General features: G+C 36.8%; 2 protein-coding genes across 3 annotated transcripts; both read right to left on the bottom strand.

Moving 5' to 3' along the window:
• Positions 1–918: 918 nt before the first annotated feature.
• On the bottom strand, positions 919–6,341 carry LOC127625731 (caspase recruitment domain-containing protein 19-like). The gene is made up of 6 exons (XM_052101096.1): positions 6,311–6,341; positions 5,472–5,611; positions 2,979–3,135; positions 2,734–2,796; positions 2,568–2,633; positions 919–2,452 (listed from the first exon to the last, which is right to left on the bottom strand). The coding sequence occupies exons 1-6, from the start codon at positions 6,315–6,317 to the stop codon at positions 2,337–2,339; spliced, it is 549 nt and encodes a 182-aa protein (XP_051957056.1). The 5' UTR covers positions 6,318–6,341; the 3' UTR covers positions 919–2,336.
• Positions 6,342–6,769: 428 nt separating this feature from the next.
• bicd2 (bicaudal D homolog 2 (Drosophila)) lies at positions 6,770–27,949 on the bottom strand. 2 transcript variants are annotated; one of them, XM_052101070.1, is made up of 9 exons: positions 27,478–27,949; positions 15,858–16,070; positions 13,876–14,028; positions 13,075–13,515; positions 12,587–12,916; positions 11,811–12,485; positions 11,509–11,660; positions 10,365–10,611; positions 6,770–7,989 (listed from the first exon to the last, which is right to left on the bottom strand). In XM_052101070.1, exons 1-9 carry the CDS (start codon positions 27,715–27,717, stop codon positions 7,864–7,866), a joined length of 2,577 nt encoding a protein of 858 aa, XP_051957030.1. In that variant the 5' UTR covers positions 27,718–27,949; the 3' UTR covers positions 6,770–7,863. The 2 variants fall into 2 exon arrangements, with proteins under 2 accessions (XP_051957030.1, XP_051957031.1); XM_052101071.1 differs by having other exon boundaries at positions 6,770–9,123.
• Positions 27,950–27,980: the final 31 nt, after the last annotated feature.

A 27,980-nucleotide genomic window follows, 5' to 3' on the forward strand; every position in this document is an offset into this window, starting at 1 on the left:
ACGATTACGCACCAGCTGCAGCTTCATGACGCAAGCGTACCGCGGTTTGGATACAAATATATAATGTGAACACCGTCCATCGGGGGCAGGGGGGAGGGGGGAGCAATCGAACTCGGGTTCGGAACAGGCAATCGAACCAAGTGTGAAAGCCCCCTAAGTCATATTGAGGAAGTGGAAGTGTGCTGAGGCCCCCTAGTGGGTCCCGACCCCCTGGTTGAAAACCACTGATCTACATATTACAGAACATAGCAAACTGTATTTTTTCCTTTCTAATGGGTCAACGGTGTAACCAAAAGGATATTTTTTTTTCACAGAAAAATTCAGTAATTTCTAAACACATTTCAAATAAACCTGGTTTCCCATTTGAAGCACTGAACTTTCCCTAAGATCTTGTATTTGTTTCCCTCAAATTGATCATAAATTAATGTATGTGTATGGAAGTTTATTTTTTAAAGTAACTCTTGAATTTGCTATAATAAATAAACGTCAACGCTGTCAACAGTGAAGTTTAAAATTAGGGTGCCCTCTGCTGATTTAGTTTCACTACATACTTTTATTATAAGTCTTGATGCCTTTATTTGAACTATTTGGATTTATTATTTTTTTAATTATAAATCCCACTCAGTGTATTTGTGTTTTATATTGCTCTTTTGACATGTTTCCATTTCTTCAACTTTTTGTATATTTTATATTGATGATATTATTCCTATTTTATTTTTTCATTTTAGAACAGCAGCTCATATAAGACATTAAATAAATAATTAAAAAATATATATATTATTGGTTGTTATTTTAGTGAAGTTGAAGGGTAAAAAATGAAGGACAGTTTTTACAATGATGGCTCAGAACTGATGCTTGTAATGGCAAACAATTTTCTTGAAATTAATAAAACAACACTTTTGCATTGCAATATCTTTGTCAGTAATTTTTATTGCAAACATTTTATAACTCAATAATTGTACTTTATTTTCTAGTTTTGATGCACCAAAACAAGCAGATCCAAATACATTATTAATATTACCAAAGCATTATTTTACCAAGTCTAATGAAATATAACAGTTGTTGAGACCCTTCCAAAACAATAGTAGTTCCTAATTTGAAATCTGAAATCTATACCAGTCTTCAACATTTCATACATCCTACTGCAGAAGAGTCCACAAGAGTTACAAATATCCTTTGAGAAATTGACAGACATGATCAGTTATTAGTAGACAAACCAGTGCAAACATGCTGCTAGTATAAAAGTATACAAACATATAAAAATGATAAAATACTAGATACTTCTTAAAACCTTCACTCTCTAAATGACTTAATTATTTTTAAATATATTACCAGTACAAGGTAACAACCCCATATAATCCGAAGTTTGGATATACTTATAGTATCTAGTGTCTAAAGTGTATACAAAAATATTTTGAGACATGGTCTATTTCATATTGCAGTTTTGCATGTACTTGTATATGCAAAACATATAAATTGAGTAGTGAATTATAACTGTTGTCAGAATATTTTGTTATTAATTACACAAGAGTTTTGTTGAAGTTTGTTTTTTCTTGTAACAAATAAAACAAAATAAGGCTTGCAACATTATTAGAGCAAGTCCGAACTGAATTGCTTGAGTGTCAAAAGGAGCTTGATTCCTAAATAACAAGTACGTTGACATTTTAAACCAAAGTTCCTGTTCTCGGGTACTGCATATGCATGTTTATTATTTTGAATACATGAACATAATGTTTTGTTGTGGATGTTTTAGCATATTGTATTTGTTAAACATTTAAAGTTATACTTAAAGGTGCAGTAACTCTGTTACAATTTGTTTGTTTATGTTACACTGACACCTAGCGCTGTAAATACAGCATCACACAAGCGCAAAACTGTTACTGATGCCCTTGTAAATATGGGCTATTCGCGGTCAGTCATGATTAATAAAGCAAGTAATATTCGGCTGGTTATATGATCTCAGCATGGCACTGCTGATGAATGTGCGCCCAGCCCCATGTAGAGTAAAGAAGTTTTTCACTAAACCTGATTATTTTATACATATTTTTCAAAAATATGATTTAGTTCTTTGTTTAAAAGTTTAGCAATTAGCAAAATCACAGAGTGCACCTTTAAAAAGAAGTGTAACAGATGATTCCAGATTTAGGCACAAAACCTTACATTTAAATCTTTGGAATCCTGCCTCATGGCAATAATAACTTTATTTACGCCCTATGTACACATTTATTTTTTAAATCCTGAGGTAAAATATTTTGTGATAATTTTGACACGGATACTGGAGTTTATCTGAAGTGCACTTAATACCAAAATTCCCGTGAAGGCACAAACAAATTCCATTATTTTCCATCTATCTTCCGTTCGGCGTACCAGATGAGAACCTCTCGCACCGTTCTACCAAGACCCAGCGCAGCCAGACCCAGAGCACTGCTCGAACCCGACACCTCCCTGGATTCTGTAGTTAATTAAAAAAAATACAATTTAGAGTGTTTCCAGCATGGGAGTTGTGTTGAATTGTTTATTGATGTTGTTAAAAATATGTTTAAGATAGAAAAAGCTTGTGTGCTTACCTCCATAGTAATACAGCAGAGCTACTCCTACTGCTACACTGAAACAACCGAGGTAGAATAAAGGACCTGTGCAATACCAGACAAAAATAACATAAAACTTCTGGGATAGCAGGTGTAGGTGTTTGTTTGTGTGTGTATGTGCGGTCAAAGACAATGGCTGACTTACTTCGGTCGTTTAGTGCATATCTTGCTGTGGGACTCGTGATTGGATCGACTGGATCACCAGACTCTACACAGAGAAATAAAACTTGGTTGTCAAACAAAAAATGCTTACAGATCTAGCTTATAAACAAGCTTGTATAAGGTTCAAAGATACAACCACTGCAAATAAACAAAATATTTTTTGGAAACTCAAAAGAAAACCTTTGAGTTGTTATGAGTGGAAAATCAAGGATTGTCTTTGGAGCTGACCTCTGAGTCGGAGGCGTGTGGGTAAACTGAAGTAAACATCCTCCACGTGAAGGTGCAGCGCGTGGTAAAACTCCCGACATGCCTCTTCGCCTTTCTCCTGTAGATGAGACAGCAGCTCTGCCAGCCTGATACAGGTGGGAACATCCAAATCCCTGAACTAATATTTAGAGAAATAATAAAAAAAAAAAAAATCATCATATTGTATACAGTGATAGACCAGTATATCGGCCAGACCGATTAATAGGCAAATATTTTGCCATTTTGTGATTATTGGCATCGGGAGATAATGATGTTCGCTTAACGATAACTTTAACTTATGTCGCTTCCAAAAGATTCCAGTAGGTTTGTCAATGGATAGTCAACATTTTTAGTTTTTGAGGTATTAAAAAAATACATTGCATAAAATAAGCATTGATTCACATTAGAAATTTTGTGTACATCTGATTTGCTTTTGTTAAATTGTATTATGTTAATCTGCCACCTATTCTCTACATATCTTATCGGCCATTGAAAAACCCATATCGGTTACTACTAAATGTATATATGCACACATGCTTCAACTTCAGCACATCCCTCACAAAAATTGACCATGGCAACTAAAGTTCGACAGATATTGATTTTTAACAACCGTCAGGATACCGATTCATTGTATGTTTACATGTCCAATAACCAATATGCTGAAACGGTTTTTAATTAATAATTTTTTCAATTCATCTTTACATTACAAAAAATTTTAATTGAGCATGGTAACTAAAGATCGACAGATATTGATTTTTTACAACTGTCAGGATACCAGTTAATTGTATGTTTACATGTTTGATAACTGATATGCAGAACCAATTTTTAATTTCGGTGACATTCTGCTAAAACTTTTGTATGTTTTCAGTTTTCTTTTTTGTTCCTTGAACCATTTTCTGTCCTTGCTAGTAAATGTACTACTTGCATTTTTTATTTGTCTACATATTGCCATTGCTGCAAATGTGAATAAAAACTTGAAGAGAAAGAAAAACGTTAAAGGTTTCCGCCTCTGCGGTCACGCAACTCATTTTCAGCCCTTTTTTTTTTTAATAATTTGGGACATATGCAAAAGATTGTGGATGACTGAAGGCCATGAAGGATGCATCTTCCAAAATATGGCAAACAAAGGCTGCGAAACGAGGCTGCCTTCCAAGTGTCCTCACAATTGAGACAGCCTTTGATGGTGCTTGATGACATGGCAGCCGAGATATCCAGCCTTGATCCAGCCTAAGAAGGCTGCAGGATTCATTTTGAGAAGCACTTTCTCTGTCTGTATAAGCTATGTGTTGCTTATACAGTGTGTTTCACTTACTGCCCCCCCTGGAGAAAACAGGTGGTACTCCAAAGTTGAAGTAAGATTGGAGACATGATTAATTGCGTTCATTTTTTTTACATGTTATTTTTTATATAATTGCACCGAATTAACACTTTAAATCAACGGCCCTAGTTTATTGTTTAATTTGTTTCCCATTATTTTAGTGTCACGTGTGTTACCCTGATGGTGTTTTGTTTTTGAGTGAGTGACACTGTGCACCATCTCTGCATGTGTTTAATGCATTAATTATTGCTCCTGGAAGGGCCACTTTTGGGTCATCATGTGGCCTTTCTTATTAACTGCAGTGATTAACAATAACACATTTTTTAAAGAGAAACGCAGACTTTAATCTACTAAACTAGGGCACCGGCATTATCAACATTGAATAAGGACCACTTCCGGTATTAGTCACTTCCATTATTTTAGCTATACAAAAATACTACATTATGCCGCTTTATTTTACAGGCTGGCAATAAATGTCCACATATTACTATCATGAATTCTGATTTTCATAAACTCATGAGGGTTAAAGCTGCCGGGAAAATGCTGCTTCAACTTCTTTGCACCAAAACTGCATCTTGCTTCATCTTGGCAAAATAATAAATGCATTTTACTATCCGTTCTTGTCAGAGAGCATTTTCTCTTTCTTAGCAGTGCATAGTAAACAGACACGCAGATCAGCATTCAGAATGGCTTATGGAAAATCACCTTTGGAAATAAATTAATAAAGTCATCATTGGAGGTTATGAACTTCTTTTATTTACACTGCGGCTAATGATAGCGGAACTTTCTCACATTCGCCGGAAATGCAGTCGCTGCTTACTGAAAAATGTCTGTAATTTTAACAGGAAAAAGACTGTAAAAAAACAGAAATAAAACAGTAATTGATTAACGAGTATTAACTGTATTATATACAGTAAATTTGTTTTTATATATTTTAAGACAATACCGTAGTATTTCTTTAGATGTAAAAAGTATGATTTTCCTATGTAATTAAATGTAAAAATGTACATTATTTAACAAGAGAGTGCATGTACGTTTTACAGTAAACTATTGTTAAAATTACAGTAATTACAGTATTTCATTATATTTTATGGGAATAGTTGTTTCTTCTTATTTTAAAGAATACTGTCAGTTTGTATGAAATGTGTAAATATTACCTTGGTGGCCTCCTTGTCAGTCAGGATCTGTGGGTAGATTCTGTTGAGCTGCAAAATGAGTTTATCCACCAGCTCTGTGTCCAGACGCCGATCCGATTTCAAGAACCGGCTGTCTAACCGCAGCTGTTCAAGGAAGCTCTCTATCATTTAAGGAGCAAAGAAGTTTAAAGACCATTTATGACATTTTATACTTTACCATACATGCTACACGGGTTATATAGTTTGTTTGGGAATTTTAGAAGTTTATTCATGTAAACAAAGTAAAAATAATTAATTTATGACTTCATAAATGTAGTGTGCATTTCGGCCAGAAGGTGGGGCCACCTCATAAATATTACGAGCAGAAACAGGAAACTCAGCACCGTCGAACATTCTCTGAGGTAAAATAAGGGTTATTCGCCTGCATTTGGGCTTTTATGTTGTTAAATAATATTGAAATGGTTATTAAGCTTCGAATATATATATATATATATATATATATATATATATATATTTACTAGGGTAGACTGGGACATCAGTATAGAGCGAAACTACTTGAGTAACAAATAATTGTCGAATAAACTCGTGCTAAGCAAGCAATATGATCCATTGCATAATATAGAGTTAATAAAATACTTCTAAAGCCAAATAACCTGTACTGTAGCTTTTGGATCTGGGTTTTTGAGTAACAGTGTCTGTGACATTGCAGTTGTAGCAACTTTTCACATTTGTATTTTAAAGTGTCTCTGTTCTTCATCACGATACCACACCGCTTGAAAATATGGATAAACGATCGACTTTAACAGTTCATATTTACACCTCTGATCAAACAGCAGTTAGCAAATGTAAGTTTGACTGACCTCCCATTCTGAAGTCTCCTCTGCTGTCTTTCGTTTGGAAACGCCCATAACATTGTTTATGGAGGGGAGGAGTCTGCGAATAACCGGAAATGTAAGGAAAGTGGAAAAAGCAGCGACTTTCCCCGACTGAAACGGAATTTTCCGGAAAATTTTCATTCGATATCCTTGGTATCAGAGATAAAACAGATTGAACAGTTCAAATATTGAGCAGTGAGAGCACTGTCTTGCAGTAGGCTATGACAAGCTATACGAAATCTAAACATGTTAAATATTAATACATTTCTAATGTCAAATTTGTATAATTACGGTAATAAAAAGTACCCGTATCCCGAAGGTTATGCTTTAAAATCTTTAAATAAATAAAAAACGACACATTACACAATCTTAACATATAAAAATTTAATGTGAGCAATATAATTTTTCATAGTAAAAAGGAGAATGAAAGAGGGATCCTCAGCTCCAAGTATGGTAGTAGTCCATGTAGTGTCCTGTAGTGTGACATGTTTCACCTCATTTTAAACATTATTAAAAAATAACTTATATACTTTATCTAATTTAAAACATATATAGAGTGTATAAATGTTTAAATTATACATATTATAGAAAAAACGAATGTCCAAGACGTTTGTCAAGGACTTAAAAGATGGGCAACTCAAAACTGAATATTTTATATTAGTTTATTTATTGTTTTTGTTTTGTGTTTTTGTCAAATGAGAAATAAGACAGACATGGGCCAATAAGTTTTTATAATGTCAAGCACATTGTTTAGAAAAATCACAACATGTCATTAGCACTGTAAAAAAAATCTAATCAAAATACAGATGAGGCAGCGTTATTAAGCTTACCCTGTACCTGTAAGAATTCAAGTAGAAATGTAAAAAGTGACAGCACATTAGCACATGCAGCCAGTTATTATGCATATTCACCTAGTCATTAATACTGAATTGATAGCCAAGGTTATGAATAAATATGAACAAACACGCAAGGTCATTTAATACAAATGTGTAAAAATAAACTCAAAACGTCACATAAAGCCATGTCATGGCCGATGAAGTGGTTTTCAGCAAATAGAAAACTGTAGCATACACTCCAGAAATCGCATAAAATTGCACTTATTTTGTGGCCAAAAAGAAAACTACTCTGAAACTTTCCAGTGTCTTTCATTTGCAATGGCACAAATAGGGCTATGTCCACATTAAACTTGAAAATGGCGTTTTTGTTGTCAAAACGCTCTCGGTTTTCCAGAAGATCGTCATCCACACTGAAATGTCTGAAAACCCTTAAATCTGTGGCCCTCCGTCATTTTTATGCATGTCTAAAATGCAATTGTCCACGTGTTCCACTGCTGGACAGAAATTCAGAGTAAACTTCCTTTCACCTTTGAAGGAATGCAATTGTAAAAGTTGTACAAAGTGACATTTATCTTTAAAGATGCCATCAAAGTGGATAGCATGCACAACAACGCTGTTACAACATGGGCCACAATCTTGATTGTTTTGTGTTGAATGGATCACATAATCCCTGTCCACACTACAACAGGAAGACGGATGTTTTCACATGCATCCACTTGGGAGTGTTTTCGAAAAGCTTTTTATGCTGGACAAAAATGCCATCTCAGTGTGGACAGAAGACGAAAACATGTTAGTGTGGATGTGGCCTGAGGCAAAGTTTTCTGTTTGCTGAAATACAAACAAATCAAAATTAGTAGTAGGGTTAAAATAAGAAAATAATGACTAACAAGATCATCAGACAGTCATCATGATCACATTAGCAATCATTACTTACTCAAAGGAATGCATGGTTTTAAAACACCTAATTCCTACTAACATTTTAAAATGTTAGCCTAAAGAAACAATATGACAGTCTTTGACCATCAAAAGGAGTGCTTTATTACTTTGTCCAAATTTGAGAGTTGCATACTGGCAATATGTCAGAGTTACTAAGCCAAATGGGCTAGATCTTTAGCGAGACCGACAGAGAGCTTAAGACTATAGCTCTCAAATTTTTTATTGAAAACAAAACCCTTGCAATTACTGCATAAAGGCACAGGAGGTCTTATGAGCGTTTTACAAAACAGATACTAGGTAAGTCAACGTCTAAAAACAGATATGAATTGCATTTGAACATACAAAAAATAAAAAAAAAATCTGACCTTATTGCAATATTTGTTGAAATTTGGATTTAAATTCGAAGTGTTGTGAATTTAATACGTCAGTGACCATCTCTGAAAATTGGCTCCAAATATTTTTGGAGCAAGTCCAAGTCACTGTGCTTTCAATGGAGTTTCACTATAGGTCTATCAAGATATTGTTAGAATGTTTGGCCATTCAAAAGAACAAGAAACATATATTTGGCCTATTTTGCATATTTTGTTCTCCCTGGATTATGTTAAGAACTTGGAAACTAAACATTTAAAATACTATTAAAAAAAAAAACAATAGATCTTATATTATTTCTTCAGTTAAATACATACAATTTTCAAAACAAAATATTGGCTTAGTATAATGAAATGTGCATTTCTTACATAATACTAACTAATGCACGAAAAGTGCACAGTTACATAAACAAAAAAAAAAAACAAACAAAAAAAAAAAATCAACAGATGAAGAAAATTACCACAGTAATAGTCAGAATAAACATTACATAGTAGGCCATCTTGTAAAATGTGAGCCTGTTTATCTTGCAACCACATCCAAGGACAAATATCTCATTTCCAAAATTGGACCAGGGATTTTTGTGAATTCTTGGATGTATAGCATAGTTTGAAGAAGGGAATTACTGTTTTGGGGTTATTCTCCAAGGCTAAAAAATCACTGTAAAATTGAGAAACAAACAAAACAATCTTAACATCATAGCATAGTTGACGTTAAAAACATTTTAAATATAATATATCCAAATAATAATTTCATGATTTAAAGCCAAGCTAATCACAAGTGCATAGACAACGTGGATGTTACCGTGACAGTGTTGGTCAACAATGAGACAGGTTAGTCTATTAGTGCACAGCAAAACATGGAGGATTCATTCCTCCCCAGTGCAACAGACTGCAGAAAACAGAGGTCTCACATGCAACACACAGCATGCCACAAATGGAAAGTGTTATGAGCAACAGGTAATGCACTCTACAGTAGATCAGTGTCACCAGTGTAAAGACAACATGGATGGCAGGATGAGCAAGTATGAACAAAAAGTACATTGACATGAAACCATTCTTAAAACAAAAACAAAACCATAGTTCACATTATCTTAATTTATCTATAAAATGGTTAGCCTAAACTTGTCCATTGATTTTGCCTTGCCTAATTTCTGAATTACATGTCTTTTTCTGTGCATACAAACTCTATAAATCTAGACATCAACTTTAACAAACCCATCTTCAATAGTCCTCCTTATTGCAAACAAATTGTTCTTTGTTACTATATAGATTTTCCATTTGTCTTTCAGCAATTGTGCCCTTTAGAGTTGTAACCTAGATTGTAAAGCTTCCAGCAGGCTCAGTAAAGTGTGTCTCTGTCTGGATTACACAGATTTATTCCCACTGACACAGAGATTAAAAGAATATCTTCGTGAGACTGGGTTTAACTAAATGACATTCAGTATTCTCAGTGCTAAAGGAGAAGCATGGGGCTCAGACATTCAGAAAAAAACGAATTTAGAATGTTCAGAAATGTTAAAACAGGGGTCCTCAATCCTAGATATTCTGCAGAGTTAGGTGCATCCCTGCTCTAACACACCTGCTTTTAATATTATGCCATTTCAAATATATCCAATCTTTCCAAGTAGATTTACAAGAGCAGAATTGAGAACCCCTGTGACAGGTATTAATTAAGTCATCAAACTGCGAGCACAAACACTAATGTGCTAGCATAAGTCCCCATCAAACATGCAGGGAGTGTTAGTAAGCATGAAAATGATGATGAGTGACAGTTAGATTAAGGTGTTAATCAGTTCCAGTGTCACAAATAATTTTATACTTTTCACTGCAGAAAACTGCAGGACTTCCAATTAGGCCGTGTGGCTGCGGTCGATTCTTACAGGGAAGTCTAGGACTTACGTGAGGGCTAGAAAATGAAGAGGGACCTCTGCCACGCCCAGAAGATGCTTTCCCACGGCCACCTGTCCCAGCACCAGATCCACGTCGCGCTTGCTCGTGGTCAAACTCCAGATCCTCAAGTCGCTGTGTGAGGGCAAGTTTCTGTTGGATCGCCATACGTAGGAGGGAGTTCAAAGTCTTCTTCTCATCTTCTGCTGCAGCCAGCTGCCTCTGCATTTCATCCAATTGTGTTACATACTCATCACATCTAAAGAAGTAATGGAGAAAGGAGGAGTGCGTAAGAGAGATGTAGTAAACCAATTTTGCTTGGTAGTAGCCAGGATAAGAGTGGGGTTATTTGGTTAAAGGAATAATTCACCCAAAAATGAAAATTCTTTAATTATTTACTTACCTTGATGCCACCCCAGATGTGTATAACTGTCTTTCTTCAGCAAAACACAAATTACAATTTTTAGAAGAAGAGATCTGTCAGGTCGTTATAATAGAAGTACACGAGTGCCAGTACTTTGAAGGTCCAAAAGTCATATTTAGGCAGCAATAAATTAATCCACACGACTCCAGTCGATCAATGAATGTCTTCTGAAGAAAATCGGTACGTTTGTGTAAAAAATCAATTGATAATTATACGTTATTAACTTATAAAAAGTGCTTTATGCCAGCAGCTGACGCAAAGTGTGACATAAGCGCGTCGGCGATTTCATGCGAGAATTCTGAAGAGGACGAATGTCACGTAAGAGTTCAGCCATTTCAAACTGCATCAGAGCACTGGATGGAAGTGCCGATTAGTTAAAAACATTTTAATTATCGACTTGTTTCTTACATAAACCTATTAATTCTCTTCAGAAGACATTTATTAATTGAGGTCACATGGAATAGTCTTATGCGGCCTAAATATGACTTTTGGATCATCAAAGTGCTGGCACCCGTGTGCTTCTATTATAAGGACCTGACAGAGCTCTATTTTCTTCTAAAAATCTTAATTTGTGTTCTGCTGAAAAAAACAAAACAGTCATACACATCTGGAATCGCATCAGGGTAAGTGAATAATGAGAGAATTTTCATTTTTGGGTGAATTATTCCTTTAAGTCAAACCAGAGAAATACAGCTTGAAGATAAATGACTTTCAGTTGCGGTCCCACACTACCTAGTGGCAAACATGGCCCTGAGAGAGGAGAAAGTGGCAGCATCTTCTTTAAGAGCCTTCAGCTCATTCCTTAGCTTCATTATGGTCTCGGTGACCATAGCCTTCTCATTTTCGTATTTGCTCTTCAAATTTGCCAGGGCCACCTCAGCAGTCTGCGGAGAAGACAGAACCGCACCACAGTTTGGAAAAACTCTTAAAAACTACTTGATACTATTATTTAATTCATTTGAATGGTCTACAGAATGCTCAGTGTTCAATCTGACATCATACACATATGCCAAGCTAATCGCTCTCATTCTTACCTGTTTGTTGGCCTTGAGGACAGTCCTTAGTGTGGCAATCTGTTCTCTCTTAGTGCTCAACAGGGACTTGAGCTTCAAAATCTCCTCCATGCAAGCAGCTTGGTCTTTATCCGCAACTGCAGCCAACTCTAGAGAGGCAACTCTTTGCCTGGACAACTCCGTGGTACGGTCCACTGCCTTCTGCAAGTGACGGATCTGATCCCGAATTATAGCTACAAGGTTGTAGATGTCCATTGGCTCTGGACGTGGGTCTTCTCTGACTGGTGTCCCAGAGGCAAAGCTGTCCACGGAGGTGAAATTGGTTTCGGGTGCCTGGGTTGTGCTGCCATTGGTTTGTGTCAATGTAGATTGCATACTTTTACCTTCAGTCTTGCTTCCTTTACCCTTTTTGTAAAAATCAAGCATGACGCGATTCGGGGTTTCGTTGTTGCACATGCAGACATGGTGGTAAAGGTTGGCAAGCTCTTCACTAAAGGCTACAAGTTCATCCTGGGCAACATTAAGACTGCCCTCTGTCTCGCCAGCAACTGCACTCACTTCCTTTAGCTCCTTCTTAAGCCGAGCGACTTGTTCACAGTCTGCTCGGCAGCTACTCTCCAACTGAGATACTTGGATACTAAGGTCACGTACCTGTCCCTCAAGTCGTGCCCTTACCTCCTCATGCTCTGCCTTAATCTAGAAGAGTCATGGATAAATGTTTCAGTTAAAACAAGCATCACAATACACCATCAACACATTCACATGGTCAAGCCCACTTTCCTCAGCTCTGTCCTTACCTCTTCATGCTCCGCCTTTAATCCCTTAAGTTCCTCCCTAAGCTCGCCTGATTCCGCTATGGCAACTTGATACTTGCAGCGTAGTATCTCTGGCCCATTGATATCCAGCTCATAGTAATCAACATCATTGTCCTCTCGGCTGTCCCGCTCTCGCTCACTGTCCAGGGCAGATTGACGCTCCTTGCCTGCCTGTAGTTTTCTCATGGCGCCCAAATCATCATTGAGTCTTGTCATTGCTTCCTGCTGCTCTGCTAATGCTCCTCGAGCATGCTCTAGCTGCTTCTGAGAATCCTGCAGAGTGGTGAGTAGAGCCACCTTCTCTCGCTCTACCTGTAAGAGAGAGGAGAGACGATCTGAGGAAATCAGTCAATACACAAGGCATAAATTACATGTCAAAATACACAGAATGTAGTATAGGCTAGAAAGCCAAAAACCAATCAAATGCAACCTAGTTCTAACTGCTGCATTATCCACAAAGTTAGTCACACCTGTAAGAGCTGTTGCTTGAGTTTTTGGATCTCAGAGATGTTCAGCTCAGTCAACAAGTCATCCACCAGACTTGGAGCAGGACGGAAGTTTTCACCTCTCTTGGGTGTGGACAATTTGTTATCTTCATCATTACCATCACAGACTTTTGCAAATCCATTTTCGAACATCAGAATGGCATCATCATTATTAGGTTCATCTGCACTCAATTTAAGTCCGTCCAATGAGCTGGCAAGGAGTGAATCTCCCAGGGTCATATGATGTGTCAACTCTTTTCGAAGGGCTGCTTTCTGCTCCCTCTCAGTCTTCACAGTTTCTAGTGCCTCTGTTAGCTGGCGCTCAGCTATCTCACGTAATCGAACGGCATCCTCTAGCTGACTGTTTAGGTACTGAACTTCCTCTTCCAAACGCCGATTTTCGTGTTTAAGTCCCTCAAACTCAACCTTTGGAGATGGAGAAGAATGTTAAGATATACACACAAAAAAAATTCAAAAGTGCAGGCAGAACAAGCTTGTACTTGGTACAAAGGAGACACAACTACCTGAATTTAGGCTAGTTATTTGTACTGTACCTGTAATAGAAATTTAGCAGATGCTTTTATCCAAAGTGAATTCCAATACAATTATAAGTACAGTATACCTGAAGCAACTTGAAGTTAAGTGCCTAGCTTCAGGGCCACAGCGGTGATGGTCCATGGTTTGCTCCATGTGGGGCTCAAGCCAGCAACCTTCTGATTACTAGTCCTGAGCTTTGGCCACTATGCCACACCATCCCACATTTGATCAATGCTCAATGCCACTAACCTGACCCTGTTTGAGGGTGGAGACTTGTTTCTGCAAGCTGATGTTCTCTTCCTCCAGTTCTGTGTAGTCTTGCAGCAGACGCGACTCTCGGATCTTGTACTCTCGGATGTCGTCATGCAGACGATTGCGTTGCAGGTCCACCATCTCATTATTCTTATTTACAGAACAATCAGATGTGAACCATCAGACATTTTACTATTCAATATTTTACCCTGAAACACTGCATAAAATACAAGTAGGAAACTATGTAAAAGAGAAGTGGATAAGCGTGTGGGTTTGTATGACTATATAGATAGCGGATTATATACAACACTGGAAAAAATCCAGTGCAAAATGCAAAATTATCAGTTTCTCTGTATTTACAATTTCTAGGTATGTGTTTAAGTAAAATGAACATTTTTGTTTTATTCTATAAAGTACTGACAACACTTCTCTCAAACACCAAATAAAAATATTGTCATTTAGAGCATTTATTTGAAGAAAATAGCAACTTTCTTGGAATTTTCTTTTCTGATTTTTCAGACCTCGAATAATGCAAAGAAAACAAGTTCATATTCATTTTTAAACAACACAGCACTAAGGTTTTAATTTAGGAAGAGATCAGACATCAATATTTGGTGGAATAACCTAATTTTCAAATCGCAGCTTGCATACATCTTGGCATGCTCTCTACCAGTCTTTCACATTGCTGCTGGGTGACATTATGCCACTCCTGGCGCAAAAATTCAAGCAGCTCGGCTTTGTTTGATGGCTTGTGACAATCCATCTTCATCTTGATCACATTCCAGAGGTTTTCAATGGGGTTCAGGTCTGGAGATTGGGCTGGCCATAACAGGGTCTTGATCCGGTGGTCCTCCATCCACACCTTGATTGACCTGGCTGTGTGGCATGGAGCCTTGTCATTCTGGAAAAAAAACAATCCTCAGAGTTGGGTAACATTGTCAGAGCAGAAGGAAGCAAGTTCTTCCAGGACAACTTTGTACATGTCTTGATTCATGTGTCCTTCACAAAGATGAATCTACCCGATTCCAGCTGAAACACCCCCAGATCCTCACCGATCCTCCACCTGGCCATCGAATGGTTTGACGGAGACCTGGGGAGGCCTTCAAGGCATTGTGTCTCGCACCCACTGTGAAACTTGGTGGAGGATCGGTGATGATCTGGGGGTGCTTCTGCAAGGCTGGAATCAGGCAGATTCATCTTTGTGATGGATGCATTAATCAAGCCACGTACAAGGTTATCCTGGAAGAAAACTTGCTTCCTTCTGCTCTGACAATGTTAACCAACACTGAGGATTGATTCTTCCAGCAGGACAATGCTCCATGCCAAACAACCAAGTCAATGAAGGTGTGGATGGAGGACTACTGGATCAAGACCTTGTCAGCCCAGTCTCCAGACCTGAACCCCATTGAAAACATCTGGAATGTGATCAAGAGGAAGATGGATGGCCACAACCCATCAAACAAAGCCGAGATGCTTGAATTCTTGTGCCAGGAGTGGCATGAAGTCACCCAACAGCATTGTGAAAGACTTAGAGAGCATGCCAAGATGCATGAAAGCTGTGATTGAAACTTTTCCCATGTTAAAACATTAGTGTTGTGTTGTTTAAAATTAATATGAACTTCACTTTTCTTTGCATTATTCAAGGTCTGAAAACACTACTACTTTTTTGTTATTTTGACCAGTTGTCATTTTCTGCAAATAAATGCTCTAAATGACAATATTTTTATTTGTAATTTGGAAGAAATTGTGTCAATACTTTATAAAATAAAACAAAACTTTTTATTTTACTCAAACACATACATATACATAGTAAATCCAGAGACACTGATCAGGTCTCTTAATTTTTTTCCAGAGCTGTATTTCAAATTATTAGTCTATTTAATCCTGCAAACTTTGATGTAGAACACACTATGACCAATTGGTACATGCATATTTTTAATTAGCTCATTACTCTTAACAAAGTACTCTACTGCACAAACCTCTCTCAGCTCCAGTGCAAGGGTTGCCAGACGTTCGTTCTCTGCCTGAGTGCTGGTGAGTGTGTTTTTTGTTTGCCGTAGGTCAGTCTGTAGTTCCAGCATTCTTTGCTCGTAATACGCCTCTTTAGATGCCGACTCGAGGATGAGGGACTCCTCTCTGCTTTCTCCATCTGCAGCCACCTTTTTGTGGGTGGAGTGAACCTGACCATATGCCTGTGTGGACATGATTGTGGAGAGACCGGTTATAGTAATGTATGAAGTGTATGCCTACAACTGGGGTGGTTTTAAATGTATAGTCATGGGTGTATATGTATCTTGACAGTATTCACTAACACCATTTCATATTAAATGAATACAAATGTATATTAGTTTTCAAATTAGTATGTTACAAAACTAAATGGCTAAATCTAATTAAGGCCCAAGGACTGTATGGTTATCGATTATTGTCAAAGCTAATAAGATTGATGTAATTAGAAGACACTAACAACTTCAAGTCACATCTGATGCAACTTTGAGTAGTTAATTTTTATTTATTTTTTCAGATGAAATGTTGATGTGACTTTGATGATGGTAGATTAAAAATGTTGATACTGTATATGATAAGTTTAATTTGAAACACAAATTAAATGTATTGATATAGTTATCATACTGTACTGTACATTAAAACTGTATTGATACACATTTGTTTGGTAGCCTATGTAATGGACACACAGAACTGGGAGGAAAGTTCAATAGATTTCTGCAGAATCCAAACATCCAACATTTCCAAACTTCTATAAATTACCTGCCTCTTGTGTGTTTATATGTTAAAGGGTTAGTTCACCCAAAAATGAAAATGCTCTCATCATTTACTCACGCTCATGCCATCCCAACTGTGTATAACTTACTTTCTACATCAGAACACATTTGAAGAAAAATAGAAAAAATATCGTAGGTCCTTAAAATGCAATGGGATGGGATACAACCTTTGAAGCTCCAAAAAGAACAGATGTTCAGCAGTCATCCATATGACTCCACTGGTTAAATTAATGTCTTCTAAAGCAGATCACTTTTGATGTGAAAATATCTATATTTTAAGTACTTTTTAACTATAAATCATTGCTTCCAGTCAGCAGCAGTACACGCATTGTTCACGCAGGAACAGACGCCCGTGTGACACCCGGAAGAGCAGCACTGTTAATGACGGAGTAGGAGGAACGCTGTTCATTAGCTTCATTGGTTTTATCTGTTTGGGTGTCTCAACTGAGAGGAAAAACGTGAGATTAAATCCATAACATGCCACGCAAATACATCACACAAGACATGTAAACTCCGCCCTCTCGTGATCGTGAGTGCGGATAGGGCTGCTGACCCGAAGTGATGGATTATAGTTAAAAAGTACTTAAATATGGATTTGTTTCACAGCAAAAGCTATCAATACACTTTAGAAGACATTCATTTAACCAGTGGAGTCGTATAGATGTTTATGCTTACTGTCTGTTCTTTATGGAGCTTCAAAAGGTTGTATCCCCATCCACTTGAATTTTAAGGACCTACTGAGTTAAGATAATTTTCTATTTTTCTTCAAATGTGGTCTGATGAAGAAAGAAATTCATACACACCTGGGATGGCATGAGGGTGAGTAAATGATGAAAGAATTTTCATTTTTAGGTGAACTTTCTCTTTAAATAGTTTGGCTAATTTGTTAATCCTTTCATAGTACTAATAAGAGTGTAGTACTCTCAGCTTTGTTTAACATATTTTACCATGTCTAAATCCACAGAATTTTACAGATTCTGCCTATGCTAATGCTAGACATTGAAACAGAAATCTCAGGATTCCCCCTGGCAGTTTACCACCAGTAATCCAAAGCAACCCACATAGATGTATTTTCTGCTAACTGATGATGTAACTGGTGAGAGACAAAACCAGTTGAATTATGTTCAAGTGGGCTTTTCTTCACATGCTCTTTCTCTCTCTCTTAAATCTGTTTGCCTGTCTAAATTATGTCATTGGCATGCTACAGCCTGAAGGGGTTCGGGAATTTCACACACTCAAAGCACCATGGCAGCAAAAGACAAAAATGCTAACAACTCCATCAGGGCTGGTGGCCTGACTGACTTTGGAACCCCTGACTTTTCACACTTGAAATTGTTTAGCCCAGGTCATTCTAAACACCAGGTAAATGGAATCTTGCGTTATCCTGTTTCATATGGTTCATAATTTACCCTGGGTTAGTAATTATTCCTGCATTCGTGTTATGATGTTTCATATTGTGCATTCGTAAAACCCTGGGTTAATGTTCTTATTTGCATATTTGCGGTGTCAATAACAATGATTGGATGAATACAGCTCGCAACGGACATACAACCTGTTATGGGAGCTGCTCTTCTTTGGAAATGTTGCCAAGCAAATAAGCTCTGTCTGTCTTTCGTGTTCTAAAATATGCTACGAATACTGTCTATTCATGCTGCCAGTTATCGCATTTGGCATCACTGTTCAAAACTTACCCATTTCCCTCAGACAGAAAATGTAACAGACAGTATTTTGACACTACAGTATTTTGACACTACAATTCAGGGTTTCATAACCCCAGGTAAAAAGCAGTGCTAACAAAATTTCAAAATTACAAGTGTGAAAAGCCCATATATTTAATTAAGATTGGCCTGTAATAGTACAATCAAAGAGTAAAGAGACCTGAAAATGGTGTCAGCACTAAGTCTCCCTCCTGCCACAACAGCTGCTGCCAAGATCTTGCAGCTGTCCACCTGCCACTCTGGGTTGCTGTGGCATTATTCCAATTTCAAAACAGAGATCCCCAGGATTAAGGTCATGCTAACTCACAGGGCTACAAGTTAGTTTGTTGCTCTGTTTTTCAAAATACTGTTGTAAATAGCAAAAATCTATTTTTGAGACATAATTATGTCTTTTACAAAGAGGACACAGGATTTCTGTGTGGCATAACTTAATTCCTAGTATAATTCATTCATATTGCTGTGCTAAAAACAAACCAGAGTTGAATTTGTGGTCTGATCTGAATTTCCAGTACCGAGAAAAGGCCAGGTTAAATTTATCCACGTCACTGCTGAACAAGTCAAATACAGCTGCCGTTGAGACTTCAGGTGCAAGGTTAATCTGTAACAAGAGGCTGTAAAAGTTCTCACCTGTGCTAACCTTTACAGTCAGCAAATCCTCAATATCTATCAACAACAACCACCACAAACAAACACTTGGCAACAAGGGCTGATTCAGAAACCAGACAAGATTTGCTCTGTGTGAAAGAACACTCAGACAGGAACTTCAGATGTACCAGCAGAAATGCTTTATTTTTCCCTAGAGTACTTTGAAGGAAACTTGGTTTCCAGAATTAACCAATGCATCAGTGTTTCTCTTTGAGGAACTAAGTCTTCTGCAAAATGACTCAATTTATTTTACTCTCAATGTACTTATCAGTGGTGATATCACATCAAATCTTTGAAAGATTTTTTCTTTTTTTTGAGGCACTCAGTTGGATGTAAACTAGATATTCACAGGTTGCAATTTTCTGCTTTGTTTTCTTAGTCCAGATCCACACTAATTAATTTACCTAAAGGTGGTTGCACACTATACGATTTATAATAGTCCTTTACGATTGTTGCTTGTCAGACTGTACGATATGAATGCATTGATATCGCCAATGCACACTGTGCTACATTATGTCAGACTGCATGATACACATCATAGCCGGCTGTGGTCCCAATCGTCCCGATCAGTGAACGTGACTCACGTTACGGAAGTGTTGAGGAATAGAAGCAAAACGGTGAAATTTGCCGACCACGGAGGAGCATTATTTTTTCTCTCTAAAAGTCAGGACATCAGCATTTCCATTGCTCCAATACCACTCCATCACAAGCATAGGCTAACATTCATAAGAAAGATGGATTTTGTCAAATAGATCTATAATAAGACTGATCACAAATACAGAAAATTACAGATGTTGAGAATGAATGAGTGCGGGAGGTATCCTAAAGTAATAATGAGCTACTAGATGCAAATACTCATTGTGGAAATAAAAAGACTTGTGGTAGAAAAAAAAAATTCTCTGTTTACATTGGAGAAAACAATAAAGATGGGTTATAGTACATCTTTCTCCTATTTTTGATTATAAATCTATTGGCAACGCAAATTTTGAAAATTCATAGATGCTTATAATATTTCACGCTTGCAAATTCCCTATGGATGATGCACAAACATGACGTACATTTCTATAATTGCATCTAACTGTATTTGCTGATTTGGGTTAAAACGTCCCATAAATACTTACCAGTATAAATTTTTCAATCTTTCTATTTTATTTTATTTATAAATAAATTGGGAGTGGCGTGAATCTTAACTAAAGGAGACTTACAGACATTTAAAAGTACATTTTTTAAAAGTAAAATAGTAATTAAAATAACATTGTAAAGAAAATGCCACCATTTATTTATTTTCGTTTTGTAAGCTATTTAATTCAGATAATAATGCTTTCATATTGCTGACGTGTTACACTTTTCTCCCATAATTTTCTGCTTATTTATAAAAAAAAAAAAAAAATTATATAAAAATTGAAAGTGCTTGAGTGATAACTGGGCACTAATGTTGCTATGAATCAGATGCGGGGCAGGTTTCTTTGAGGTGCGAGAGAGGAGCAGAATATCTCATCTGGTCATCGTAATAGCAGCCACACTATATGGCTGCAATGCTAAATTTCAGACACTTAATATCTAGTTTACCTCCTACTGTCTCCAAATAAAAAAAAATATTATATATATATATATATATTCATTCCACAGAGGGGGCCTGGGTAGCTCAGCAAGTAAAGACACTGACTATCACCCCTGGAGTTTGCGAGTTCAAATCCAGGGCGTGCTGAGTGACTCCAGCCAGATTTTCTAAGCAACCAAATTGGCCCGGTTGCTAGGGAGGGTAGAGTTACATGGGGTAACCTCGTCGTGGTCGCTATAATGTGATTTGCTCTCCGTGTGGCACGTGGCGAGTTGTGTGTCGCAGTGGATGGCGTGAAGCCACCACATGCGCTATGCCTCCACGGTAATGTGCTCAACAAGCCACATGATAAGATGCGTGGGTTGACGGTCTCAAAAGCAGAGGCAACTGAGATTCATCCTCCGCCAGTCCAATTGAAGCGAGTCCCTATGCCACCACAAGAATTTACAGTGCATTAAGAACTGGGGAGGGAAAAACACAATTTTGACACAGCACCCTGACTCCCAGAAGTTGTGTATAAATATTCATTGCCTGTTTTGTGGGCAATATGCATCAAAGTGAATAAATGGATCATAGGTAAGCCATCTGAGGCTGACACTAAAGGCCCAAGCATCCTCTGCACAAGTATGTGAAAGCAGGTACGAGCACTTAGCCACCACATTGCTAATGCGCAGTTTGGTTGAACAGCTTGACCATTGCTCCTACTATTATTATCTTTCAGTTAGCCAAGTGTAGAAACACACATGGTACACTCCAGAATTCCATATAAACCAAATGCTTAACCAGATAAAGCCGCAATTTTGATGAAAGAACTTTCCATTTAGAGACTCCATTGAAACAAATTTTTCCATCGCTAGGTTTAAGAAACATCAAATATTTTGACTTTCAAATAGTCACAACCCATTTAACTCACAACAAGCCTATAGATGGGATATCCACTGTAGTGAGGGAGTCCCACCCCTGCACAGCTGTGGACCAACCAGACTAGTGGAGACTCTATTCTCAACCCCCCTTATTGGAGTATACATTTTAAACTTATTTTAAATTTCACACCCATTCTGATGGACTGTACAGCTGAAAAGTATTTAATCTTTGTTAGGGCAGAAAATCCAAACTAAACAGAAATTTGAGGAGTAAATAAAATGTGCCTCTGTAGTTAGACTCTTATTTAACTCAATTGTTTATTTCAGTGTTGTAGTTGAGACCAGCTCATCCGAGTCCAAGTCCAGTCCGAGACAGAGTTGGATGAGTTCAACTAAAGACCGAAACCAGAAACGGTCGAGTCCGAGACAAGACTAAGACCGGAGATGGCCGAGTCTGAGTTGAGACAGAGTCAAGTCCGAGACCAATAAAGTCTGAGTCCAAGACTCAGGTTTAAAGAACTATTGTCTCTAGGCATATATATCAAATAAATCTAATTGATTGTTTGCTTAAGCTTATGTTGGATAAACAATATTACCAGTTGAGAATAACATTTAAATAAATGGCACATCCTAGGCTAAGTGAACAAATTTGTATTACGACATGTCAATGTTAACAAAATTTAAATGAAAATCTCAAATTAAATGTTCAAAGTGGCTTTGTGGCTTAGCATAATAAAAACTACTAGCTTCTTTATATTATTATATTCCATTCAAGTAAACATTTCTGCTATACAAAATACAGTATTATTGCCCTATAACTAAAATGGGCAATATAATGTATTATATTTGACAATGTTTATGTAGAAAGTGAATTTAAACATTTACATTCAGTATGTTAATAATTTCCTCAAATCGCACTCCTTTTTTCATTCACTGTAAGTGAATTAAGAATTTCTGCTGACTTCTGCCTGCAAGATTTCATCTTGGGGTTTTCTTTTTTCAGAAACTATTAAATTCTGATGACATTGAGATAAATGTAAGTGCAAGTGGTAGTTCTAGCAGGAAGACTCATTTAGGTTCCGTCCTGCCGTAGGGGTAAGCTCCTCTCCCCTGATCTCTTCACATTCTGGCAGGATCTGACGATTCGAGCAAGTATCTGAGCTCTGAACGGTAGGATGGAGCTTACACCAAATTATCCAAATACCTCTCCATTTGTAATAATTCCAATCATCCCCAATCTTTCCTGACAGAATTATTTTTAAATTTTCTTCAGTATGTGTAGCATTCATATAACTAATGGCTAAAGAATTTCTTAAAGGCCGTTTAGACCAATGCTGTGCAACGAACCCAGACAGCACACTACAAGATGTCCGTTTTAGATCTTTTAATCTGGAGAGCATCTAACATCTGCTGAACATTTTAAAAAGATCAGATTTACAATTATTCTAAATCATAAATGTCTCAAAGACATTTGCTGAATGTCTTATTAACATCCGAGACATACTTATTGACATAGGTCTTATAAATGTATTGCAGATGAGCAAACAAAGTAAAATTGACATCTTCCATAAGCCGAAGCTTTCACTGTATATTTATTTATTTTAAAAGGGACTCGACTGGACTCTGGGTTAAGTCCAAGTCCTTCCTTGTTCAAGTTCATGACAAGACCAAGTCCATGAAAGTGTGGTCTTGGACTCAGACTCGAGACTACAACAACACTCATACTACAACACTGGGTTATTTAACATATGACCCTGGTGGGCTTCTTAAATCTCCCCAACAACACCCAGCAAGCAAACCAATTTGACATTATAAAACTACACATTGTTCATAAACAAGAAAAGGAAAACTGTAACTAGGGATTCACGATATATCGGTGACCATATCGGTATTGATCAATCTTAGCATTTTTTCAGAATAATTTTTCTGAAATTTTGATCTGAAATCGGTCAATTAAACGCAAAAAATATCAGAGCTTCTGGCTCCTACACACTAGAGAAAGCTCAGACGGCACATTTGACGCACGGCAATGTGAAAGGTCCATTTGGAAGGTGTGTACTAGAGTGAAGCGGCAGTTCAGTTTGAAAACAAGCAGCAATCAGTGGCTAAGATAGAGATGCTATCTAAAATATAAATTTTTGACAATGTACCAGTAAACACATGAAACATTTCTCCAGGCTCTCCCTCTACAATAACTGTCTTTGTAGCTTGGCATAGAAACATAAAAAGAACAAGGAATGAATTCTGTGCATGTATGAGTTTGTCCTCCATGTTTTTCAATGTTACAGCATAGCTAGCATTTCCAAGATTCTCATTGGTCAATGCATGTCAACAGTAGAATGTTCTCATCTTTAGGGCTCTAGTAAACTCTAGTGTGTAGGTGCCTTAGGTCACATGGAGCGTCACTATTGCAAAACTTTGCGCTTTTCACCTCCGTTCTTCTGATGAACCAACCCTATTGAAATCTATGAATTCGTAAACTTCAGTGGTCAGGCGCCCTTAGTTGCTCAACTGAAACTGTATTTATTTTCTGTGTCACATTTCAACACAGTTTCAAATCAAACCAGACAGCTGTAGATGTGAATCATTATTGTAGGTGTACCGTAGTGACCCCAGGTAAGAGCAAATTGGTTTTAATGCTTGATTTTCAAATTCAAGATTGGAGTTCTAGTGTGAACACCTTTTTTAAAGGAGGCAAAAATTTTAAATATCTGCAATCATATTTGTTATCGGATAGAAATCATAAAAAAAACAAATGGCCAAAAATGCCCTCTCTGTGGCAATACCATAGTACGGTGATGGTATTAGATGGTAAAACAGTGGTACACAAATATACAGTATATGGCATTATCATTAGCACATGGTGATCAAAACAAATGTGTTAATACCTTTGTACCTTTAGTCCATTTTTGTTAGTGCAAGCAATTTTATATCATATATTGACATAATTAATTTATAATGACCTAACTTAGAAACAAATCTTTCAGTCATCTTGTATAAGGTAATTTTGGAATGATTGTGTTTGTATCAAAATGCTATGCTTCGAATGCACTATGTGATTTGAGAATGAGTATGAGTGTGTGCTTCTTGAGCATGCAGGTGAGTTCAAACAGATGAGAGACCAGATCTGACGTATGTCGGGTGGGATTACCTCATCTCCTCGTCACCCTGCCTGCAGTCTGATCCAGCGAGCATGAGCCTTGATTGCTACACCCGTGTGTTATGTGTTTGTGTGTGTGGCTATCAAGGTTTAACATCAGTGCACCACACAACGCTCTGAACATCACACAATATTTAATACAAACAAATCTATTTTAAATCAGTGTAATGAATGCAAGAGACTGTGGATACTAGACATAGGCCAATCACTATATTTAGCTTAAATTATCCATCCAAAAATGTGTATATGTTGTATTATGTATTCAAAGTAAAAGTAGTATTTAAAAGTCTGTATTATTGCTTGGTCACTAAATGCAAGCAAATTTATGACACTGACTATGATAAATTCTTTGCACAAAATGTCAGAATTTCGTGCTTTCATGTGAACAAGATACTTTTTGGAACATTTTCAAATCATGCTGAGATAATGCCAATCCATGCCAGCTCAAATGCATGCTATCATTAAAGCAAAAGGCTATGATTTTAATGATATCTTTAGATTCTGTATCGCTTGTGTTAATAAAATAATGTATATGCAGAATAATCTGCATTTAAATCTCCTTGGATGTAATGACCTACAGGAAGTCCTTTGCCATCACAATCCTTTATGATACACTAAAGTATTTATAAACAGAAAGAGTTTAATAGCTTGCAGCTGAAGCCTCTCACTGACAATCCTAGTGCGAGTTCCGTCAGTGAACATGAGTCAAGATGGAGAGGCTTTTTTTAGCCTGATTTCTTCCCCGATCTTCTTACTGCCATGACGAAGACTGTGTTCTTTATTTAGAATTGCACAGAAAAGATTACAGTATTAGGAAGTGAACAAAGACCTGGAGACAAGCAACATAAACTATAATTCTAATAATCAGGATAAACGTCTGAGCTTTGTTATATGTTTGCATGTCTGCAGTATATGTGTGTGTGTGTGTGTGTGTGTGTGTGTGTGTGTGTGTTTGTTTTGACAGGAAGTTTAAGAGCTTAAAAGTTGAGCAGACATGCTGAGAGCACAATCATAACTGGACTTGAAAATAAAGGAGCTTCTTGTTGTTTTAACACTCAAAAATCTATGTTTTTGTTTTTTTTAAAGCAACTAAAGCAACAAAATTCTATTTTGAATTCTAATTTTGTCACAGCTTAACTTTATTGCATTCTATCAATTTTAAAATTGTAAACCTGACGTTTACTTAATTCATTTGTGTTCAGACAACATAAAAACTTTTTGTTGTGTTAATGTAGATAAAACTTGATAAAACTAGACGGGATTTCCATTTCCCAGGAAGCTTGGCGTGGGACTGGATACAGAGAACAAGTGTTGAAATTAAGTGTAATTTTTATGCTTTTTTGAGCAAGATGAGAATATGTGATTTGTTCATGTCCAATGTTCTGTTATATTGGTACTTGAAAAGAGCATCTGTTATGCTGGAGTTTTTGGGTTTACCATTGTGATGAAGAAAAAACGCTTGTGCTTAGGTTGAGGAAGGAAATTAACGTTGAAGTGATACTTGATTTGAGTGCCTCTTAGCTCCATTAGCAGTTGCAATTAAATTGACAGTGTAACACTTTCACTATCTTTACACTTGCTCACCTGGTATATATAAATGACTACTAAAATATATTAAGTTGGGCCAAAATAAGAAAATTACTTGAATAAAACTTTAGTACATTGATTTGACCTTACCCAAATAAATTATGTTGGCAAAATTAAACTGAATTATTTTTGAGTATACATTTCATGGTTCAACCATGTCCCAGAATAGCTTTCAAGTGGCAAAACAAAAGGGGACTTTTGATGATGAATAATGTTTTCTCGTTTCACTTTAAGATGAAGTTCCATTTTCAGCCTTTGTTTGACAATAAATACAACACTTATTTACACCAGAATGTTGAATATGAGCTATGTGACAATCTGATCTAAATGAAAATATGAGCCATGAATTAGGCTAAAACTATAATCATTTTAATATATTAACAGTCTGCTCAAAAGCTGAAAATTCAGATTTTCCTTAGAAAACAGGAAGAATATCCTGTGGTCTTTTTTTTTAAGTTATTGTAATGTGATGACAACAAATAACAATGATTCCTTTAAATATTCAAATAAATGACCAAAAATACTGTACATGGAGCTTTTGTATCCAGCTATAAATTGTCATTATCTGATAACACAGACGTTATCAGATTGGGAAGTTATTTCTAGAGCTGCACTTCTATTGTTTTTTCAATGTCGATGCCAATATCTAGAGATGAAAAAATGTAATACTAATACATTTATATCTATGCATTTGCCAGGCACTTTAATAAGTGACTTGCAGTGCAATTAAAAGTATGCATTCTATTAGTATGCTCCAAGTACAAGTGTGTTTCCTTTGGAAATAAACCATAAAAATGGGTGTTGCTAGCACCATGATTTACTAGTTGAGTTTTTTTAATTAAAACTTGGTTAAACATGCAATTTAGACAACATTTACTCAAAATACACTCAAAGATTGTCCCATTATAAATTGAAAACGCTGTCTGTAGATTTGAAAACTGACACAATGGTGAATTTAAGATTTTCGAACGGCTGAAACCGATAATCTCAAAATGTCCAAATATCGGCAACATTCTCAGTCTATCACAAATTTCGTACTGCATTTACATTGAACATATTATTTCTTACACTTCTTAAATTATATTCAGTGATTTATCATTACTACTTGACTCCAGAGTTACAAAAATGAGTGAACAATGAAAGTAGTCCACATTAAGTAACAATGTAACAATGGGTGGAGATACAGACTATGAAATGTTTCCTATTGTGCGCCGCTGCACGCTAGAACAATTTGTTACATTCTAAGAACAAATTGCAACATTCTAAATTGTTATTTTATCATGCTCACCTCTCTGAGTTGATCCAGCTCTTGTCTGGCGGTTTCATATTCGCTTTCTATATCTTCAAAGCGTTGTTTCAGCTGCTGGTTTTCCTCTAGCACCACCAGCCCGTACTCCGCCGCTTGAATCTTCTCCCGGGTCGTCTCGCTCAGTTCCCGGGATAAACGCTCAATCTCAGCCCGCAACCAGTTTGGTCCGGCCTCTGTGACCAGCTGCGCCTCGGGATACCCGTCATCATCCCCAGACATTTTTTTACCCGTTATCCGGCAAAGTCTAATAGAGGCGATAACGGACCGAGCCCGTTAATTCCTCGTTCTCAAGCATTGAAATCAAATTTAAATGTTTCCAACTTGGTGTGTATACAATTTTATGGACGCACTGTAGTTCAAATCAGTAGGCACAGGGTGAATCAAATTTTATAAACGTATTCCTCATGTTTCAACATATAGCACCATGATATCCTCTTGTTCAGATGTCATTCCTGAGATTAGGAGGGGAAGTCAGTTTACTG

Source organism: Xyrauchen texanus, chromosome 32 (genome assembly GCF_025860055.1).
Source record: "Xyrauchen texanus isolate HMW12.3.18 chromosome 32, RBS_HiC_50CHRs, whole genome shotgun sequence".
In the NCBI taxonomy this organism is placed as follows: Eukaryota; Metazoa; Chordata; class Actinopteri; order Cypriniformes; family Catostomidae; genus Xyrauchen; species Xyrauchen texanus.

What these genes read in the sequence shown, in the direction of transcription:
- LOC127625731 (XM_052101096.1), bottom strand. An exon ending in CTGACAAGGAGGCCACCAAG is followed by an intron (nt 3,136 to 5,471) that starts GTAATATTTACA and finishes TCTAAATATTAG; the next exon opens with TTCAGGGATTTGGATGTTCC. An exon ending in ATATGCACTAAACGACCGAA is followed by an intron (nt 2,634 to 2,733) that starts GTAAGTCAGCCA and finishes GGTATTGCACAG; the next exon opens with GTCCTTTATTCTACCTCGGT.
- bicd2 (XM_052101070.1), bottom strand. Translation starts at nt 27,717, where the DNA reads ATGTCTGGGGATGATGACGGGTATCCCGAGGCGCAGCTGGTCACAGAG. An exon ending in AGCTGGATCAACTCAGAGAG is followed by an intron (nt 16,071 to 27,477) that starts GTGAGCATGATA and finishes ATGTCCACACAG; the next exon opens with GCATATGGTCAGGTTCACTC. An exon ending in TCCTCAAGGCCAACAAACAG is followed by an intron (nt 11,661 to 11,810) that starts GTAAGAATGAGA and finishes TCTTCTCCGCAG; the next exon opens with ACTGCTGAGGTGGCCCTGGC.